General features: G+C 45.4%; 1 protein-coding gene across 2 annotated transcripts in view; it reads right to left on the minus strand.

Annotated features, from left to right (window-relative positions):
- The window catches only part of ash1l (ash1 (absent, small, or homeotic)-like (Drosophila)), a 31,395-nt gene that overhangs the window by 3,859 nt on the left and 6,501 nt on the right, over positions 1 to 21,035 (minus strand). Inside the window, exons 4-26 of one of the 2 annotated variants that reach the window (XM_074686115.1) lie at positions 16,510 to 20,941; positions 13,055 to 13,727; positions 12,719 to 12,892; positions 12,488 to 12,582; positions 11,747 to 11,820; positions 11,574 to 11,619; positions 11,260 to 11,368; positions 9,446 to 9,652; positions 9,182 to 9,328; positions 6,588 to 6,696; positions 6,284 to 6,433; positions 5,799 to 5,866; positions 4,851 to 5,017; positions 4,617 to 4,769; positions 4,371 to 4,425; positions 3,970 to 4,102; positions 2,596 to 2,871; positions 2,157 to 2,243; positions 1,942 to 2,032; positions 1,681 to 1,819; positions 1,415 to 1,587; positions 1,117 to 1,283; positions 245 to 692 (exon numbers count right to left, since the gene is read on the minus strand). In XM_074686115.1, the coding sequence (XP_074542216.1) occupies positions 245 to 692; positions 1,117 to 1,283; positions 1,415 to 1,587; positions 1,681 to 1,819; positions 1,942 to 2,032; positions 2,157 to 2,243; positions 2,596 to 2,871; positions 3,970 to 4,102; positions 4,371 to 4,425; positions 4,617 to 4,769; positions 4,851 to 5,017; positions 5,799 to 5,866; positions 6,284 to 6,433; positions 6,588 to 6,696; positions 9,182 to 9,328; positions 9,446 to 9,652; positions 11,260 to 11,368; positions 11,574 to 11,619; positions 11,747 to 11,820; positions 12,488 to 12,582; positions 12,719 to 12,892; positions 13,055 to 13,727; positions 16,510 to 20,941 (8,173 nt within the window). Of the gene's footprint in view, positions 1 to 217; positions 693 to 1,116; positions 1,284 to 1,414; positions 1,588 to 1,680; positions 1,820 to 1,941; positions 2,033 to 2,156; positions 2,244 to 2,595; positions 2,872 to 3,969; positions 4,103 to 4,370; positions 4,426 to 4,616; positions 4,770 to 4,850; positions 5,018 to 5,798; positions 5,867 to 6,283; positions 6,434 to 6,587; positions 6,697 to 9,181; positions 9,329 to 9,445; positions 9,653 to 11,259; positions 11,369 to 11,573; positions 11,620 to 11,746; positions 11,821 to 12,487; positions 12,583 to 12,718; positions 12,893 to 13,054; positions 13,728 to 16,509; positions 20,942 to 21,035 lie in introns of both variants that reach the window. The other variant, XM_074686114.1, reaches the window with a different exon arrangement.

Genomic DNA, 21,035 nt, shown 5'->3' on the forward strand with positions numbered 1-21,035 from the left:
AGATCTCAGAACTGAGGTTCCCATCTGTTAGATTGATTTCTAAAAAGAGGTTAACATGAGTAAAAACAATAAACTGAGATACATATCAGTCTTCTTCTTCACTGTAACTGAAGCTGAGTTTAAATAAGCCATGCAGAAATGCTGAGAAACATGTCATACAGATGATGTGTCAAAGCAGGTGATGTGAAAGTGAACCCTGGTTCATCGGTTGACCTACCCCCCTGCTTTGTTCCCGCTCCCTCACCATTCTTGCTGGGAGTTCTGTGCAGCAGATCCAGCAGGATTTTGTTCAGCCGTTCTCTCTGAGCCTCCCTCCTGCCGAGCACCGGGTGATGCAGCGGCGAGGAGGCCGAGGAAGACGGGAGCTCTAGCATCTCCCCCATCCTCTCCGTGGAGCTCTCCTCCAGCTCCTTTCTCTCCTCTGCATTCCGCCCTTCCTCTTCTTCCTCTTCATCTTCCTCCTCTTCTCCTTCTCCTTCCCGTTCTGCACTTTGAGGCTTGGCTGTGAGACGTTCAGGGTCCTCCGGCACCATGTCCATGTCGTCATCCATTCCTCTGCCGTCTTCTCCCTCAGGGGGGAAGTCATCACCGCGTTCGCAGGAGGAGCCGTCGTCGTCACAGCCTTTAGGTCGTTCGCTCTTCCAGGCCGAGCGGCCGCCATTCCTCTTGTAGTTGTCAGGAACATAGTGAGGCTGCAGACATAGCAAAATTAGATCCAGCTCAGAGTGTTTGAAAGTATTTTTTATGTTTCTTACGCATCCAAGTTGGATTTGAAACTTAAAGACAATTAAACTTAAAACATTTTCCCAAGTTATTAAAGGTCTACAGGGAATACTTATCCCATGTAAATAGAGCTACATCTACAATATGAGCTTATTCTTGTTTATACTCATACTACAAAATCCCCAAACAACTAATTTAATTAGACTTGAATCAGCTGCTGTGGTTTCCCCCATTTGTTTCTGGTCAGCCCTGCCTTCCTTCTTAACACCATAAGCAGGCACTGACCAGTTATGTCACATTCCCTCTTTAAATATCTTCCACTGTTTATAAATCAGGAACAGATCCCGAGCATGAAAACCGCCCTCCCTCTGTCAGGACTCTGTCACTTCTCACCGAGAAGTCCCTTTTAGGCGTGAGCCGTTTGGGGAAGTGGTTGAAGGCATATGGCTTGGTGCACACTGGGTAGCGGTTCCGGTGGATCTTGTAGAACAGGTGAGCCGACTTGTCCAAGCGGTAATCACAGATGTAAACGTCCTGCTCTTTGACGTTCTTAGGCCGCCCTGTAAAGAAACTTTCATTTAACCAAGGGCAGCAATTTAAACTGCTATGATTGGTTTAAAAATATCTGTTCATGTAATGTTCCTGCTGACTTTCACTTTAGCATGTGTGAGATGGTACATGTTACTCTCACCTTTGCAGAAGGTGTAGAGATCCAGGACGCAGCAGGTTGCAACAACTGCCTCCAGCGGGATGATCTCGTACAGCGGCATGCGGAATAACTCGTTCTGGTAAAAGCGCCGTGATGGAGAGTGATGCGTTTCATGAGGTCGGAAGTAGTGGTGGCCGAAGGCAAACCTTTCACCCCTTGAGAGTTGGAGTAGAGGCAGAAAAGGCGGGAAATTTAGAGAGTGCAACAAACCAGAATAAGCACCACTCAGATTGTTCGGATTCACTTACTTTTCATTCTTCCAGAGTTTCTCGATTCGGAAGATGTCGAGCTTGTCTCTGTTGATGTGAGACAAGAGACGGTACGACTGTCTGATAGGCTGGCCCTCAGGTGTGCGCCTGCTGTCTCTCATTAAGTACACACAGTCACCTGCACACAAGACACAAAGGTGACATTTTACACAATGCCAACAACGTGATTTTGAGTCAAAACAAACTTTATTTAAGAGACCGTTTGTGAGAGCATAGCTTTAGGCTTCTTTTTTTTTTTACCTTGATGTAGCAGCAGGTCATCTCGGAGTAGGCAGATGTAGTAGATGGAGCCAGCCTGGGCGTAACTGGGCTGGGGTTTCATGGGAACTTCCTGTGACAATGATAAAATGTGGGTGAGATTGGCAGATGAGAAATAAAACGGGGGGGGGGGGGGGGGGGGGGGGGGGTGGCATAATTTTGCTGTGCTATGGCGAAAAAAAGCGTTTTGAGCATACTCTTTCTACAGGCCGAGGGTCGCACTGCTCACACAGGTAATGCTCCACCTCTGTCTCCAGCCGCGTGCAGTCAAAATGCTGCCACACCTACAGAAACAGATACGTGTTAGCAAAAGAAGTGAAAGTGATAGTGACTCATTCTTTAATGATCAGGAGCAATGTTCTACAAGCACCAACACAATCGTAACACTCTCCTTCATCTCAATTGTGCAGGTTTAAATCAATATTCCTCCTTGTTTTTCGCTCTAAGAATACACTCAAAGGATTGCTCTACACTCTTCTTGACAAAGCACTCTTTAGTTGGGTGAAGTCTCAGGAGGAAGAGCTCACTAAAACAGGTGTAACCTATCAGCCAGTGATGGAAAAAGAATCTCTCTTTCTTGGCTGGTGTGAGTGCAACCACACAGTTGTTTTTTCGCTGTGACAGTTTGCTTCTTACCATGCACTTTTCACACTGGATCATCAGGCCCTCGTCCTTGTACATTCCACAGATGCAGCGTATAATGTCATCGTCCTTGTCGTGAGAGCCCGGTCCTCCTCCTCCTCCATGGTGGTGGCCATGGTCCCGCTCCAGCGAATCAGAACTGTCGGCTTCACTGGCAGTTTCTCCGACGATCTCATCAATCTGGACGGCGGCTTCGTGACGGGCGCTGTAGTACGCTTTCCGCAGCCGACACACGTCCCTGCCCACCGATGACTTCCTGCCGTAATATTTCTGAAGGGGGAACGAAGCGGTTGTAAATGCAGATTCTGTTTTATTTTGCCAAGAACAATTAAGCACAAGGACAAGAAGACCTCAAAGGCAGCAAAACAAGATAAAAAATCAAATAAAAACGCAGAACAATGCAAATTTGACCTTAGATTTATAACTGCATCACCACTCAGACAGACAAGAGATCATGGAAACAGATTTTATTCAGCTGAGAATGCCACTTTTCCACATTCCCCTAACACGTTCATTTAGTCTGCTATAAAAAGTCTGGAGGCCACAGTCTGAATCTAATTGAGACGTCCACTTCAGCTTCTTAGACTGGAAGAGTAAGCTGCTCAGAGGGGTTTCAAGTGCCACTTGTTTAAACTGCTAAGCTATACAGATGTAAATCAAAGAGAGCCTGCGGCGTGCACGCAGAGGATCAGCGGTCATGAAGTTATATCCCACTTGGGGAGTGTTTGTATGTGAGACAGGCAGGAAGAGAAAGCGCTGACGGAGTTAGAGCTGCAGGGAGGCAGCTGAAATAATTCTTTTTAAATGAGACTCCATCATACTTTCTAGACTCTGAGACACCAGGGTCAAACAGGAGACTTGCACAAGCTCAATTTATCCGTTATTAAATGAGAGAGACCAAATGCTGCAGCTGCCTTCACCTTAATAAAATCATCAAACTGGTCTTTGAATTTTGATATCTGAAGATCTGAAACATCCAAAGAGCATTTAATCTGATTGTCAGATCATTTTAAATGATGGATGTTGACCTATTTTCTAATGTCAGGATGCTGGAACAAATTCTTTCTTTCAAGGATGGTTGTCTGTGCTTTATTAAAGAAGCTCTCTCTGAAGATCGATTAGCCTCCAAAGAATGCAGGATCTGAATCTGTGCGAGTTCATTGAAAAATATTAACTGGAGCGACTACATCACATAAAGGAAAAAAATTGTTGATGTCAAAAAAGAGAAAAAGAGTATAAACTGGAAGAAAAAAGAAAGCAGCAGTTAAGAGGTTTAGTTCCTAGTATGGGTTTATAAGCAGATGGTCTGATTTATTGTTCAGATTCCTTGACTTCATCCTTTGGAGCGCTGACACAACATCTACCTACCTCAGCGTTACGAAACACTTTGAGCATGTCGGTGTCGAACGCTTCAACCGTCTTGTAGTGCCCAGTGAGGATTTGCTTCTCAATCGTGCTCAAGTCCAGAGGGTCGGACACTTTCTCATAATACTGGCTATTCCTGATGGGACACATTAAGAGCAGAATTAGTCCCTGCAGAACTAGTTAAAAACATGTAGAGGAGATAAGGCCTGCCAAGAAATGTAGCCAAAGAAATACTCAGTTGATATTGTTTCAACACAAAGTGGTTGTAATCGACACACAGATCGTCACAGCTGATTACTGCAGCACAACTACGATCTTTGCTATGTGGGTGCTGTACACTGATTGAAAAGATAACAAGTGACACCGCTGAATGGAAAACAGTTACAACTTGAAGGCTTCCTTACCTCTTCTTGGAGGGGAGGTTCACCAGCGGAGCAGCAAGTGTCTGGCCAGCTGAATCTGAGGTCAGATGTACAATAATATTTCTGTCATTGTTTCTCAATAAGAGCCTTATTATTTAGTGAATATCAGATGTTATCACAGAGACGCTGACCGATGTGTGTTGGAGGCAGATCATACCTTAGATCAAGCTAGAGGTCACACTAATAAGACCATGTCAAAGAAAAGTACTCTAACATTTGAATACTGACCCTTGTAGCTGGTGATCATGTCACAAATCTCCTTGAAGATATGTGCAAGGCGAGCAGTGCGTGTGACCTCCGTGTTTTCCTCAGCAGCAGCAAGTCTCCGTGTGCGAACTGAACGCGACGTCTGCAGGGCTGAGAACTGCGTCAGGAACACATCTAGAAACAGAAAGTCTGACTTAGAATCATTTACGATCATCGCTTTCTTTTCTCGTTTCTTCCCACGACTCGTAAACTCACCTGACTTAATGTTGCCGTCATCTCGGATGACTCCGCCCCAGCGCGTGTACAAGGAGAGGCTGCTGGCGTCCCGCTCCCTCTCGCCCTCTCTCTTCAGCAGTTCCTGCTTTTCCCTCATCTTTTCCCAGTTCCTCAGGAGAAACACTCTGTGCTTCAGCACAAAGTTCCTGGAGGCAGATAGATCAGGGGAAGAACATCACATCACACTGTACACTTCTTGTTTGTATTACATTTAATTTTCAAAATAAGGTAGGAGTTTATTGTCTGTCACTTTAAGTCAGCCTCTATTGACAGAATCAAGTTCCTCACAGGCCCTGAGGTAAAAACACTCTGAGAGCACAGACTGCTAAGCATACTGTGATTGTCAGACAACACTTTAGTCCGACTTTAATGTTATACTCCCTTTCAGCAGTCAGCTACAATTTGGTGCTAGTTGAAGGTTTGAACAATAATTTGTTACCTGACAGCGTTGAAAATTATGATGACCCAGTAAATATTTCATATTTTGGATCTTATTATCCAGATTATTGCCTGGATCTGGATCGTACTTTTACATCTGTCAGAAATTATTGTAACTTTGTCTTGTATTCTTTTGCAAAGCAATCCGACCATTTATTGTGGAGTTATATACACATATGGTGAAAACAACCCTATCTCACAATGAAAAAGAAAACCTGGATCCAGACGGTGATCCAGATCACCTCCAAAGTTTAATCACTTCTTCCTTATCCCATTTTGAACATTTTCTGAAAATTTCCTGAAGACCTGTTTGTAACTTTATGTGTTATGTTGTCACGGACAAACAGAGAAACTCTCCCAAAAACATAACTTCCTTTACAGATTTAACACACAAACATAAAATTGAGACCAGTTTATGATCATTAATAAAGTCTTCACCTGGTCTTCAAACCTTTACACATTCTCCATCAGTGACCTTTCTCTGCTTACCTCTCTCTGTTGGACATGGGCTTCATGAGATGAGGGTAAAACTTGTTGCTGTCACTTGACTCTTCTTCCTAAAGATAAAATAAGATGAACGATAAGTGGATTTGAGCAGGAAACAACAGCACAACAACTTTTCCCCTCTTAAAATGCCAAGTTTAAGCAGAAGCAGCTAATTTATTTTAAGCATTTCATTTAAAATATACTGCTTATGTGAAGTCAAACCATCAGGGCCTAGTGTTAAAGTCAAAGCTTGAAGGCATTCTGAGCTACTTTTTTAGAAACTTTGTGGCCCAGTAAAGAGTACCTCTGGGACACAGACAATTTCGTGCCCTACATAGACACTGCACCTGATACTTCAGAAAACAGACATGGATATAACTCAAATCAACCAGAAAAAAAGCTTCATCTAAAATATCTTCAGTAAAAACAAGAAAAGAATCTGATTTTTTTAAAAACGGACTCCTTTCCTGTCTATATTGATCACTCACTCGTTTCTTCAGCTGGTGTTTAGACTTTCTTTTCTCTTTGAGTCGACCCAGCCGCCGAGCTCCTCCCGTCTTCCCGGGCAGTCCGTTGATCCGTTGGCTCTTCCCTCCGATGATGCCCCTGCAGCTCTCAGAGCCGCACTTACACACTTGCTGTAGAGAGCAGAGGGAAAAAAGAAAGCGCAGTTGGTTATAAGTGAGAAATGGGCCTTACCAAAATAGAAGCAGCTGCGGAGATAGCTGTTAGCATGAAATATTTAGAGTGCTGTTCAATGAGGAGGTCAAAGCTGGGCGCTTAGTGCTCTACCTGCTCTTCTGTGTTGAAAGAATGGAAATTGTAATCATAGGTGAGCTCGATGCCGCTGCTGATGTCCTTGAGAGCAAAGAGGCCGATTCTGTACACCCCATTCACCGACCTGAGAGAGGGAGAGGTCAGGTAAGAGAGTGGTACAGTCACATGATAGCTGTGGAAAGATAAAACTGAAGCTAAAGTACAGGGAAGGTAATGGATACTGGAAAAAACACATCAGAAGTGTTTTGATGTCATAAAAAATGCTGCTGAAGAAAATCTTTGGGGCCATTCTCTACAGATTTAAGCCTCAAATCATACAATCTTGTGGCAGATACACTGATAAGGTGTTATCCCCTGGTGTTGTAATGTGGCAGGCACAAGAAATAATTAAGAAATCATTAGAAAAAGTCAGAGCTTGACATAAAATAATGTTTGACAAGTCCTGTAAGATGATAATTATACTGTCTCATTTAGAAGAGATGGGGAAGAAGAACAGTAAGACTGTCCTGGTTTCTCCACGTCGTCAGTCCCTCTTCTCTCCTCTCAACACGAAGCAGTTCTCCAGCTTTTCACCATTCTTCTAAGAATAAAGCGCTCTATTCTGTTTGCCAGCCGCTTGATAATTTATTCCTTCTATAGGGGCAAAAAGCTGGTTCAGCGCATTGTCTTCAGCCACTACAGCTGTATCTAAGGCCCGGCTGCATGTAATCTCTCTTCTGTGACAAGATGGATGACTCGTCAGGCTTTGTGCTGAAAATCCTCCATCCTCGTGGAGTCTTTTATTTCGGCACAGCCGCTCTGCACATGCACTGTCCAGTGCCCTAGATTATGAGCTGGTGTATGCAGGAGGGCAGAGGGTAGAGCAGTTTGATGTTTCTCCCTCTTTGGATTGCTGGTTCTCTTACATCAAACGTGCTACGGGGTTAAATTGCTGTGACACATGTTGCAGATTCACAGCTTAGAGATAGAGCACATACAGAAGGTTTCCACTTTAAAAATCAGGCACAGCAAGGCCAGCTAAGGCCAAGTCTCCCATTGCTGTGGATTTAGGCACGCTGTGAGAACAATCCCCCGGGTAACTAGTGAATTGTTTTGGCGTGGTGCAAGGCCTTTAAGCCATTTAGGTCTCTGAACATTGGCAGGACTGGCTGAGGTGATCTCATCAGATTACCACCACACAACCACATTAAGGAGGCTGGGGTTTAAACACGGCGCTTTCTCCTTTACAATGGAGTGCACCTGCTACACCTGTCTTTTAACGCAGAACTAGGGCAACACTATACTGCTGAGCATACTTATCTGTAACTTCTGTTAAAGTGATATGGCCATTAGAAATCCACAGAAACTTCTAAATATAACAAAGATCTAATCCAACGCAAACAAGCCGCCACTGAGCAGGCTCTGAAACGTGCACACACAGTAGCTTGTGGCAACAAGATTGATAATAACACGTGGTTATAAATAGTGTCAGTCTTGTTCTGTAATAAACTGAGCAAGGACCATATTGTGGCTTCTCTGACCTTGTCGGTATTAAAGCCGTACACCATCCAAGTGATTGTTTCCATGCTGAAAATCTGTGTCTGCTTCCTGGTGCTTTCATTACTCTCAGTTTGCCTCTTGCAGAGTGGGTAAGACATTACCCAGCCCACCCCTATCATCAGGCTCGCAAACAGATAGCAATTAACTGAAGCCATTTCAGTAATAGGCTAGTATTTTCCAGTTCGTTTACCATAAATGACGGAAGCATTTTGAAAACAAAATACTGAATTATCAAGGTGGAACATTTTCCAATCAGCTTCTCCCACTCTCCTCGCACAACAATGCAGCAAGACTCGCAGCTTTCACATGTTTGAAAGCGTCTCCCTCTTTAATAAACTCTGACTGCTGATGTACCCGACAGTCCTTAAAGGCTCCCTGAGGGATTTTTTAGAGGACACACATGCACAGGAGCGCATGCAGATGATACAATGAAGTGTCCCACCAATGGTGTAACAGTATCCCTTTCATCTACAGGTGGCGGTAACACGACAGCATGCTGCAATGCACCATCAAAACAGAGACAGAAAGAGGCTGCCACAAAACAGCGCTCTATTGAAATGGTTCATTCGAGATTACTTTTTGTCTGCCACAGAAAAACAATCTCCTCTTGAAATCACTCAACAATATTTTACAATAAAGCCTGTTACATCTTGTGTGAGACAATAGCTGAGGGTTTAGTCATAGGGAGGAGGAGGAGATAGACAGCAGCCTGCCTGGACTGGTGTCCTATCATCAGAAGTCAATCAGATACAGACGTGATCAAGGATGTCTAGCCACTACGAAATTAACCTTTATCTGCTCTGACTGATGAGGAAAAAACATTACTCCACCTCAAAAACACACAGTGGATAAAACACAAGATTCCAGGTAAAAAAGCTCTCAAACTCTGCACAGCCCCTTTGAACACTGAACTCGTCTCTCATTGTACTCCCTATTGAGCCAGGCCCAATTATCTGTTCCTTGTGGAAATGGCTCATGCCCACGCCTAAGAAGGCTTAGCCAAATCTGGACTTTGGTGAGAGCCCAAAAGTCACACAAGGACATTAGGAGCTTTAAAAGCTGACACCCACCACTTCTGCATCTCACAGTTGGGCTCACAGCTGTGGTTTATGAAGCGTGCTTCATTGCCCATTCGGTAGCTGTCGATCACCATGCCGCTATCCAGGTTGAGACAGTAGTGGCCACTGTGGGAGAAGTACTGCTCCATCATACGGCTCCTGAAAAGCAGTGGGGGGAGAAAAGAGAGGAATTATTTTCTAATGAAGATGTATTTACTCCCAAACTGAGGAAATCAACAAGAATCTCTCGCAGAACATGTAATCAGACATACACACCTGAACTCCTGTTCGCTGACCACTTCCCCCAGGTACTCAATGATGAACTGTCCAGAGCGGAGCGGCTCCTTGGTGCGGATGCCCCAGCCCTTCCCTTCAGCACGAAACCGCTCCAGACACTGGACCCACTCATGTCTCTGAATGTGCTGGTTGTCACAATGATCTCCACAGGGGCAGGTGCTTGGGGAGCACTCGGCAAAACTCATCCTGGAGACACAGGAAACTCAAAATGAGGCTGCTACTCTATCTTGACATGTTCACTCTCTCTTTATTTCTGTTAAATAACCAAATTCACAACATTCATTCAAACGTAACACTACAAAGAAGGCAATTTGTGTTTCGGAAGATTATTTCACTTTTAGATGGTGCTACATTTTTTTGTTAAGTCATCTGGCCCATTTCCTGGATAGAGCAGGAAACAGGGCAAGAGTGGGGAGTGGCATGCAGAAAAGAAGCTCAGACTAGATTCAAACCCGGGTCGCCCGTGCAAGGGCAAATCTCATGAAGTGTGACCTAGACCAGTCGGCCATCTGTGCTCCATGCAGTGGCGTGGCGTGGAGATTTTTTTTGAGGAAGCCAAGTGAGACAAAGCCTGTTATCTGTATTTTTTTTTTAGGGAGTGGGGTACATAAAAGGCTTTGTTGCAGTTTGTATCGCTATTTCATGTAACGGACCTGTTAGAGTGCCCAGAGAGCGCTCGTTTTACTTACTTCAAACACCGACACACGCCCTTTAGCTCTCCCACCCTCACTCACTCATTCACACACGTACATTGTCCTCTTGACTTAGCTTAAACATCGTATTAATTAATTCAACCGCCCACTTAGACGCACAACCGGCCGCTTCATGAACACTGCTAATGTGCTAACCTCTCTGATTTCATTCAGTGGCTCGAGGATGACGATACTGTGATTTGATTGGTTTGAGGCCAAAGACGGGGTGGCTTCCCTTGGCACAGTCTTGGTCAATCACAGATGGGCAGTGTCATGACCACGGCCTCATCTGATTGGTCAATCATTCTTGTTTTTTTTCACCAAGGGATGCCAACTCTGCTTGGCTTCCTTGCGGACAGCAACGTGCAGTATCGTATTTTCACCACGCATTCGCCACAGAACATTTACGAGGGCGCTGTTTTACACATTGTAAAATGCTCAATAACTAGAGGAGAGAAATAAGGAGGAGATGGCGGTGACAAAACACAGAAGAAGTATCGAAACTGTTAAAAAGGAATATTTTCATTAAATCACAGCTACAGTCTAAAAAAAGAGAGGAAGCATGGCTTCCCTTGGCCTCCGGGAGAAAACGCCACTGGCTCCATGTTGCCACATTTCTACAGAACATGCATTTATCGGATGAGCAGCAAATACATGGGTTGCTGCTGTGACAAATTTGCCAGATCTTCCCTGCCAATGCCAAACAGCTTATTCTGCCATTGACTCTTGTTTGGAGTTGTCTGGTGGATTGGATGGATTGGATAATTGTTGACTGAAGCCATCAGGCACCCGTTTGTCAGCACCTGTGGGTCCCAGAAGCTCAAAACAAGAGTTAATAGCAACAGCAGAAAAAGCATTGGCAAAGAAGATTTGGCAATCTTTCATGGGCGCAATCCAGCTCTGCTGCACATCCAACAAATGCATGTTCCTTACAAATGCATGTGCCATTTAAAAGGGAACTAAGCAGGCTTCCCAATGGTGTAAGATTGTTTTGCCAGGAAGCATTGGCACAACTAAGATACAATCAAAAATACACAAACTGCCTTACTTTTTAAAAAAATGTGTCTGGATGAAACTGTTAAATTCTGTCTTTGTCTTTACCTATTCAAGCAGTCATCCAGGCAGCCTTTTTCCGTCTTATCCTCCCGAGGTTTGCAGTTGCATGTCGTCGTTTCGTAACCAGAGAGGGGCTTTACATCCACATACACATCTATGACACAAATGGGGGATAACACTCAACATTTCTAGTTTTGGACATTCTTACAAAGAGTGACAAACCAGAAGAGAATCAGATAATTTTAATTTCCAATGGTATAGAAGCCCATACAAAAAGACAACCAAAGTAGGTTAAACATAATGGCACATGAAGTCATGAGGATCAAAATTACATTCTGGTTGCAAAACTGCACACTTACTTGATCTGATCTTTTTATAAAGGGGGACATCAGGCCTCTTGTATAGCTAAAACATAGAAACACAAAGACAAAACTCAATATTTCCAACACTGTGGTTGTGAAGAACCTCTCAGTAATTTATTGTGAGCATGGAAAAACCCTAAAATCTTTTAGTGGTCAATTAGATTGATCACCTGATCGTGTTTCCACAGCCACAAGATGTCGTAAGGCAACTGGAAATCAATGCGCTTTTGTCTCAGGTACTTCCCTGAAAAAACACAAGCAGAGGAAATTCTAGTGAAAGGCTTTTAAATACATATTGTAAAAAGATAGAACAGTGTTTTTCACATGATGCGTGTGAATTAAGAATTGTACTTCTTAGAGTGCATGTTAAGTTTATCGATTCATCAAAGTGAAAGTAAAAGCCAGTGATGACTGTAACAAATAAAGGTCTGGTTCCCAGAACAAGTTTCACTGAGTGAACTCTGGAGTTTTGCTGAGTGAACCCTTGAAGCTGTTTACGTCGGGCTGAGGTTAGACAAGTGTCTGTGGCTTTTACTTTGAAGTGTCACATAGAAACTGGGGCTGTCACAGTCAGAACATTTCCCCTGGAGTAAAATAAACTCTTTAAGACACTGACATTGGAGATCACTTCAGGCATTTTACAAGAAAGTACTTCAGGAGAAGTTGTGAAATTTAGTGAGAAAGTTTCATTTTTGACACGCCACTGAAGGTCAGTTGTTTCATATTTCAGAACAATATGTTTAACATTCTCTTAAACAAGGTGAAAAACAAGGCAGAGGGAGAACAGTAATGTAACTGTTGTGAAAAAACATCTAATCCCAGACTTGGTATTATAAACCTGATCAAGTCGTGTGTTTAAAAAGGGGGGGTGATGTGCAAATGTGTAAAAAAACACATGAATTCAGTCTTACCAACGTGTATAGGAGCTGGAAACAATCCATACTCGTGTTCCCCTGGTATGTATTCGAGCTTCTCTTTCTTTAGCTGCAGAAGCTGACTACGGGGGCTACAAGGAAGAATTTAGAAATGAAAAAATATCAGTACAAATTGGGAGCAGGCCAAAATTAAACGTGGACCTTTGAGTAAAAATTGATTTTAGACAGGAAAGGGAAAGGTTTTATTTTGGCATTCTTTGGACTCACTCTTCAGTCTTGTACACATCAGAGTAAAGTCCCGCCTTCTGAAACTTCTTCTTCGGAGGTCTGGCTGGTCTTTTCTCCCGTTGGTTCGTTATAGGCATGGGCGGGGCTTGTTCCCTGGAGGCGGTGCCTGGGAGCTCAGGGGGGCAGGGACCATCTGGTTTGCTCTCCATTGAGCTAAAATTAGAACCATAGTTTGGTTTCTAGATCAACATAAATGCACCTTAATCTACTGTAACAGCTTCAACATTAACATAGATTTCTGAATACGTCTGTTGGAGTCCCACAGCTGAGACTTCTCCGTAAAGATTAATGTCCTGGGATAATAACTTTTCTTACCCATGAAACTGCTGGAGCTCGTCCTGAGTAAGCCAGCTTCTTCCTGTCCCAGTTTTGGATCTTGCCATCAGGTTGGCAGGATTCTCCTCCCTGTCCGGCAATCTCTCCTCAGTCTCCTCTACCTCCCCGTCCTCTTCTTCCTCCTCCTCCTCCTCCTCTTCCTCACATCTCTCCCAGTGTTTCCGCTTCTGACCTTTTCTTCGCTGCCCCTGGACGACCGACTCTATAGCATCCGTCACAGTGTCCCCCTCCCTCCCTCTCCCAGCTGCTGGTCGTTCCCCTGCTCTGTCCTTGTGCCGGTTCTGATTCATCTCAGCCACTGGTGGTGACGGGGATGGCGGAGGGGAAGGTAACGGGTGTTTCCTGGGGCGTCCTGGGCCCCTCTTTTTTACCATGTTGTTCCCTGTGCGAGCCTGCCTCTGCAGCTTCTTGGCACGCAGGATTTTGTTGACGTGGTGCAGGCTGTGTTTCGAGGGCAGTGTCCGATGGGAGTGGTGGGACAGGGAGGCATCCAAACAACAGTCCTGTGAGGGGGAGAGGCATGAGGAGGAGGCAGAGCCATGGGAGTGGAACAGGGATGGTTGGTGATGGTGCTGCTGCCGATGGTGTAGGGATCCTTCAGGGCCCTCAGGGGTCGAGAGGGAGACACCTCTTGTCTGGATACCTGATGACCCTAAACAAAGAACAGGTTGAGAAGAAAGACAACCAAAGCCTCATTTCCACTAAGCAGTCTGGTTTAGATCAGTACGGTTTGGTACGGGTTGGGTCAGTTTGGACTGATCCTGTTTGCGTTTTCACAACCAACTGTGCCCCCTCATGGTAGGCAGCGTGTAAGCAGGGTGCCGATAGCTGCATCAGTTACACAACAGCCTAAAGCCATAGCAGCACAACAGTGAACTCCACTACTTAGTCCAACGAACAAGAAAAATGCAACACAATAAACAAAGAGATGATTCTGTAAATATTCTCAAAAATGACTCAAATCACACAAACAAGAGATAAATACAAAAAACAGATAAAGAAGGCACAATACATAATGATTCAATCTATCACTATAAATCAAACCATGCATCCTGTGTCCTGATCTGTACCATAAACACTTAAGTCTTAAAAATTCTGAAGCTGTTAATAATTATCTCTATCACTTTAGATTTATAGATATCCTCTGCCGTCTCCTCCATTAAATCATCCTCTTATTTTGACTGCTTTTTCCCTCATCCCTACCAACTTTTGTGCTGTATAAATTGACTTTTTAGCATGTTTGTATAATTTCAATGCTCTTGGATTTGTTATTAAATGTAAAGTAGGCAATTTAATTTATGAATATATGAATAAAACATTATATTCTTACCAAACTGCTCATCTACAACTCAAACTATTCAGTTAAATTCATTTATTCTACATTCAGACTCTTGTGAAGTCTTCAGGCTTGAATTTGTTTAATCCAGCATCATAAATAAGCCCTACCATTCATTCCTGAACCACTTCTTTGCATTTGTTTAAGGATTTCCAAAAAGATTGTGTTGTAAATAAAATGACTTCAGAGCTGAAATAGGAAATCACGGAACAATAGCATCATACCAGTGCTGTTGTACAACAACAGTGTTTTCTCATCTCTTAAACTTAGCTGCAGTGAAATCAAAACATGCCGCTCAAGCTTTAGTGTCTGAGTGGGATAATTAAGCTAATTATGTAGCTAATCAGGGAGGACAATATATTTAACCCTTGCATGACCACAGTTTTTTTTGAATCCCTGTGCCATGATGTAAATGAATGACGTGAAAATACTGCTTACTTTAACTTCATTTTCTTTTGTGAGATGAACCTACTCTTCTTTTTTCTACTTCATCCTTGCAGCAAATTTTCTCAGAGCGTCAACCTCCACACATACTATGCTGTCACTGAGTGTGTGTGCCTACATCCATCCGTCCCCACTTGTCTTGTGTGGCAGCCCAGTTCCCACCCTTGGCCTCCTCTACCTTAACGGTGCTGTCTGTGACCGCTGGGTGACCCCATGTCCAGAGCTCTAATCCTGGATTACCCTGCTGTTGTTTGAACTGCATCGCACTGTCAATGGGGACCATACTGCCTCCCATCTCACTTACTGACACATCTAAAACAGCTATTATGATCCCCTTTAGATACCTTGTGTTTAAAGTGATACCAGTAATTCAGCTCAAATTTTAATGGTATCCAATAAGTGTAAAGAAATAAAAGCTGATAAATCTTTTTTTTCCAAAGCTAACACCAGACAAAGAGAGCAGCTGTGGTTGATCAACAGTCACACAATCCAGCAGGAAGCCCCGTTTTACCCTGCCTGCATTGTGAGACCTTTCTGTTTGGTTTTTCAAGAGGTTTCCTGTCAGTTCGGGGGCAGTATAACTGTAGAGTTATTGACACCAACTTCTGGCAAAAGCTATGCAAAAAAGAAAGGAAATAAGGAAATAGTCAAGACTGGAGGCAGGACACTTTACCTAAGGACCAGCATGAGCAAAGTGGTGAAAAAAGAAAAAAAGAAAAAAAAAAAAGGAAGCGACAATTAGGCTTTTTTGCCATCTTAGATCAGTAACCCCAGCTCAGTCCAGGTGCTGTGTACTGTAGGACAGGACCAGGCCTCACTCTGTGGGCTTTTCAGGAAAATGCCTACTATATATAGCATGTTAACAAAACACTCCACCCCTTTGGCTCTGGTAGGAATGTAATATCAAATGTGGCTAACTGCAGCCATCCACACTCACACAGGAGCCTGTTCAAATCGTTGCACTTTTTCTTCCCTGAGCTGTAACCACTCGTAAGAGCTACCAAATGTCAGACAGAGGATATCAAAAAGGGGTTTTCTGCACAAGAATAAGGAGTCTGTTGCACTTACTAGTCTTTTTTGTACGCATGGGAATTGTTGAAAAAGCTACAGAGAAAGAACAGATAATTTCCAGTGCTGTTTGATCCAACCACAACTGATGCGTGGATGGTTCCAGTTGTAACCACTTCACTGTTCCACGGCTCTATGAAGGATTTTCAACAGGCTTCACTGAGCAGAGATCAAACGAGATTTGAGAGCCCCCTTGCTGTGCCACATGGCAATGTCTAAAAGAGTTATTGCCCAAATACACAGCCCTGGAATCAGTGCTGGATCTAATTGATTGCACACTGTGCCAGTTTCACCAGAACTGTGCCGAGCCATAAAGCTCATCAGACATCAGCCAATCAAAATAAGCCACAGGATTCTTGTTTCAGCTGCATTGTCTATTTTTGGAGAAAGTATTTGATGCACAGTTGACTCCATAACCTTTACCAAAGCTCACTTTAATGTGGGTCATAGGAGTTTCTATGCTACAAAGCTCTGCATGTATAGCTACATAGAGTTAACAATGAGATCCATGCAGATGCTCTAAATATCAGAGGATTTACTAATTCATTTCATGAGGATCAGCTTTAGGTTTATAAGTTGGTCTTACCGATCTCTCTCCTCTCTGCTGACGTCGAGCGGTCCTTCCTTGTTGGCCGATCTATCCGGGAGAAGCTGGAACTCTCTGCGACAACTTCAGCCTTTCTGCCTTTACCCCCCTTCAGTGAAGTGCGGGTGAGAGCAGAGGCAAACAGATTTGTCAGATTCGGGGAATCATGAGCTCCAGGCTCTACATCGTCCGTGGGCGTGAGAGGCTCCTCGTCCTCACTGTCTGAGCAGCCTGCAGGGTCTTCAGCCCGTCCATCTGAGAAGGGACCCTGACCAGGCGCAACATGACTCCGTGAAAACTTGGAGTAGTCTGCCTTAGAGTTGCCCATCCTGAACCAGGACTCTACCGGGTGGTGACCTTTTGAACTGCTGCCCAGCGCGAGCCTGGAGGGGCCGAGGCAGGACATTGAGTTTTCTTTACGCTTGTACCTTTCTGCAGATGACGATGAGGAAGAAGATGGAGAGTTGGCAGAAGTGGTAGCAGGTTGCTTGCTGGCACTGGTGCTGGAGTTGTCTCGTCCGAAGCGGCATCGTTGTAAAGACTCTGCCATTCCTAAACTGCTGACTCGCTCTCCTTTCCCTGTTGCTCCACTCTCAGAAATCCCTGCACTAGCCCGGCTCCCTGATCCTCCCCGCGCTGCTTCCTCCCTGTCCTCCTCAGCACAGCGTTCTCTGTGTTTGTGTCTGTGTTTGTGTTTGTGGTGCCAATTGAAAGAGAGCTCAGAGGACATGGGTGGGTATAGGACAGGGGACCTTCCTCCTCCCAGGTATTCCTGCCTGAGCAGCTTATGTTTCTTCTTGTGAAATTTGGAAGGATTCAGCAGGAGATGAGAAGGGTGGTGATGATGCATGTAAGATGTAGGAGGAGGGGGAGGGAAAGAAGGTGAGTGGTGAGAGTGGTGGGATGGGGCTGTATGGGGTGACTGGTGGTGTGGGTGCGGGTATAGAGCACTAGCTGGAGGAAAACCTCTGTAATAGCCCAACCCTAGAGGCCCAGAAGAGTACGGCACACCATAGGAAGGATGATAAAAGCCTCCACTTGAGAGTGGAAATCCAAGCCCAGGTACAAAAGGAACCTCAGACATGGACTCCCTTAGTTTAGGAGGTCGCCCACGTTTCTTTTTCATGTCTGGTTTACGAACATAGTGCAATGGGTCACAGGAATAAGCAGGATGGGAGTAGAAGCTGCCAAAGTTAACCCTGAAGATGGTTGGCAGGAGGTCCCTGTGTATATAATGATGTGGAGGAGGCCCCCCTGTGCCTGCCAGGCCACCACTTGCCCTGCTACCAACCCCTGGTACTCTACTTGCTCCTGCTGCTATGCCAATTCCACTGCCGAGCCGGTGCCCAGGGGTTCGGTGTGCTATCCGTATTTCACTCAGCCTCACGACAATCTCATCCAACTCTGCAAGGAAGTCTGGGTCGAGGCGCCGGGAACGTAACTGCAGGTACTTCTTCTTACGTTTCCTTTTCTGTCTCTTGAGTTTGTCATAGCCAGGGCATCCATGGCTCCGGCGTTTACACTTGTGCTTATGCTTTTCCTTATGTCCTATTAAGGAAGAGGTGGGGGCTGCCGGGTGAGCTCTCCGGGGATCAGGTGATGACCTTGTCCCGTGGGGTGACGGAGAGGGTGAGGGATGTTCCATGAGAACAGCCGAGTGTCGCCGTCTGCCTCTTGAATTGAGGCCCGCTCCAGGAGCCATGGCTGAACCGATGACTCCAGGCATTAATAATCCACTCCCTATTCCATGTGGCATCCCGATTCCACCCAATCCACCTGCGCCTCCTGCCTTCTCACCCCGATCAGAAGTACTGTTATTGTCCGTTCCTATACCACTGTCACTGGGCACCGTCTCCTCACTGTGTGACTCACTAACTGGTGACGGTGTGGCTTCTTTTAGCTCACTCAGGGGGGCAGGGGAGGTGGGATGAAGCGGCCTGGGAGGGGAGAGCTTATGATAATGGTAGTGCTGCCTGTAATGGTGGTGATGGTGATGGTATCCACGGCAAGATGACTTTTTCTGGGAAGAAGCTGCAGCCAAAGATGATGAGCCCAGTGCTTGGTTGCGAGGATTAGGGGCTGAAAAAGTTGGGGGAGGGAAGGAAAAAGTGTTGTGGCTGTGGTGGGAGTTAGAATAGAGAGAATGACTTGCAAAGTGAACAGAACCAGGCTCTACAAAGCTGGCATCACTGATGGGACTGTGGCCTCCGCTGGACTGTGAGAGGGAGGGGGAAGGAAAGACTTCTGAGGTGGAGAGCTGATGCTGTTGCTGGGACTGTAATTGATGGTGATGGAGGGGGGAAGTTGTGTTTGGGGACAGGAAGGGGTCTTGTGGTGGCGTTGAAGCATTTGTTGATGATTTTGGTTTACGGCCTCTCCTTTTGCCCATGTATATTGTGCCTTTTTTACTAACGTTAATTTGGGGCCCTAATTTTCCCCCAAAAGAAGCAGCCAGGGAGGATAATGATTGGGTTGCAGCCTCTGTAGAGCCAGCCACCCCACTGGTGGTGCTTTTAGGGGCTTCCTCTGGTCTCGGGCCTAACAATATTTGGCTGAGAATACGCTTTCTTTTCACACTCTTCATTTTATTGATCTTGCCTATGATAGTTTTCATGATAAGCTGTCCATTTCCTCTGTTGCGAAACCGTTTGTCTCCCATGTCTCCTGCCTCTGGAGCCAATGTGGGAGGCTGACCCTCCTGGGGCAAGGTGGGAGGAAGGCGCTTAGGTCGTCCACGCTTTCTTGGCATAGGTTTTGGGGGGTTAAGGTCTATCTCTGGGTGAAGGACAGGAGGGTCCTGCTCTTCTTTGGATTTTAGCAAAGATGAAAAGACCTTGGAGGGGGCAAGCTTATTAGGGAGGCACCCATGGGGTGGAGCATCAAGTGTTGGCATTTTAGACTTTGGCCTTCCCCTTTTCTTAGACTGGGATGAGAAGAGCGGTGACACTGTACTTTGTGGCACAGAATTTGGTTTGCCCTTATTAGGATTTGGTGGCCTGCCCACAGGTCTTTTGAGTGGGGGCGAATGTGTTTCCAAGCTTGAAGATAAAGGCAAGATGGTATTGCTCTGGTCAAAGGGGCCGTCTTCACCTGTTTTTTGACTGTGAGCCTTGCTCATAACACGGGACCAGCGAGGTTTCCTCCCCCTGCGTTTTTTAAGGGGTTTACTGTCCTGCTCTTCAGGGGAGTCCTCAGATGAATCAGGAGAAGCATCTCTAAGAGGTGTCTGTGGGCCGTCATCACCATCTGGCTCTGGTGAAGAAGACATACTTTGTCTGATAGATTCAGGGGGGCTGCTGGTCCTACCAGAACGAGCTCCATCCTGGTTTGGACTTCTCTTGCTGGGACTAGAGCTCTTTCCCCTCTCTCCTCCTGACTGATTACTGCTCCCCTTGTCTTTTCCCTCTGATTTTCCTGCCCCTGTTGGGGGGGAGGACTTGGTTAAGTCTCTGGGTCTTTCCCTGTCCCTCTCCCTGTCCTGCTCCACCTCACTAGCGCTACTTTCCTCAGCCAAGGCCGGACTTTCTCGTGCATGGTGTCCTTGTGGAGCAGGGGAGCCTATATGACTGACTGCACTTACTGTCCTCTGTTCAGCTGAGGTGGTGGAAGAGGATGTAATGGGACAAGATGATGATGTGGTATGGGGAGGGCAGTGAGATGGGCGTGATTGACTCTTAGAAATGCTACTGTTGCTGTTGTCACTGCTGCTGTCCTTTGACATGGCTGACAGGCGGTTATTACCTAAGGTGAGTGCAGGGCTGCTGCTGCGACTACTGCTGCTGCTGCTGCTGTTCATGTTGATGTTGTTGCTGATGTTGTTAGAGCTGCTGCTGCTACTAGCTTTCCCCGGCCCTTCTGTCTCCTCTTTTCTCAGAGGTGTCAGGGTGGGTGAATTTTCCATAACACTGTCTTTGTTCCTAGAACCGTAGGGCCGACCAGGTGGTCGTGAAACAGGAGGTGGAGGAGAAAGGTGTACCATTCTTGAATATGTGTTCCTATTGGCCATAGCCCTATCTCGTTGCTTGGCTGTAGGGGCCATAAAGCCAGAACTTGGGAGAGAAGGAGTGGGGTCAATCTTTGCAGATTTGGCTGGCTTGGGGGTTTTTGATGGTGGACATGTTGCAATGAGTTGAGCTAACTTCTCAGTCACGGTTGGTGCACCCCAATTTTGAACACCTTTGTCCTTATCTTTCTGACTTTCAGTGCTGAAGGTGTACTGGGGAGGCTTCACACCGTCAAAGCTGAGTTCCTTTGAAATAGGTAGTGGTGGAGGGGACGTTCGGTTGGACTGTGAAGTCGGTGCTTTCTTCCCGGAGGGATGGGTTTTGCTGTCTGGTGGAGGGCGGTGAAGGTTAAGAGGCCTCTCAGATGTATTTGTGGATGCTTTCGTGTCTGGCTTTGTATCAGACTTGCTATCCATCTTTGGTTGACCCTGTGAAAATGAACAAGATTGAAAGTGATTAATAAAGAATAAATCCACACAATATTTGTTCCACAAAGCTTAAAAGTTGTGTGAAATACTTTTC

This window comes from Halichoeres trimaculatus, unplaced genomic scaffold (genome assembly GCF_033239565.1).
Source record: "Halichoeres trimaculatus isolate MK-OKI-2021-1 unplaced genomic scaffold, fHalTri1.1 fHalTri1_scaffold_14, whole genome shotgun sequence".
Taxonomy (NCBI): domain Eukaryota; kingdom Metazoa; phylum Chordata; class Actinopteri; order Labriformes; family Labridae; genus Halichoeres; species Halichoeres trimaculatus.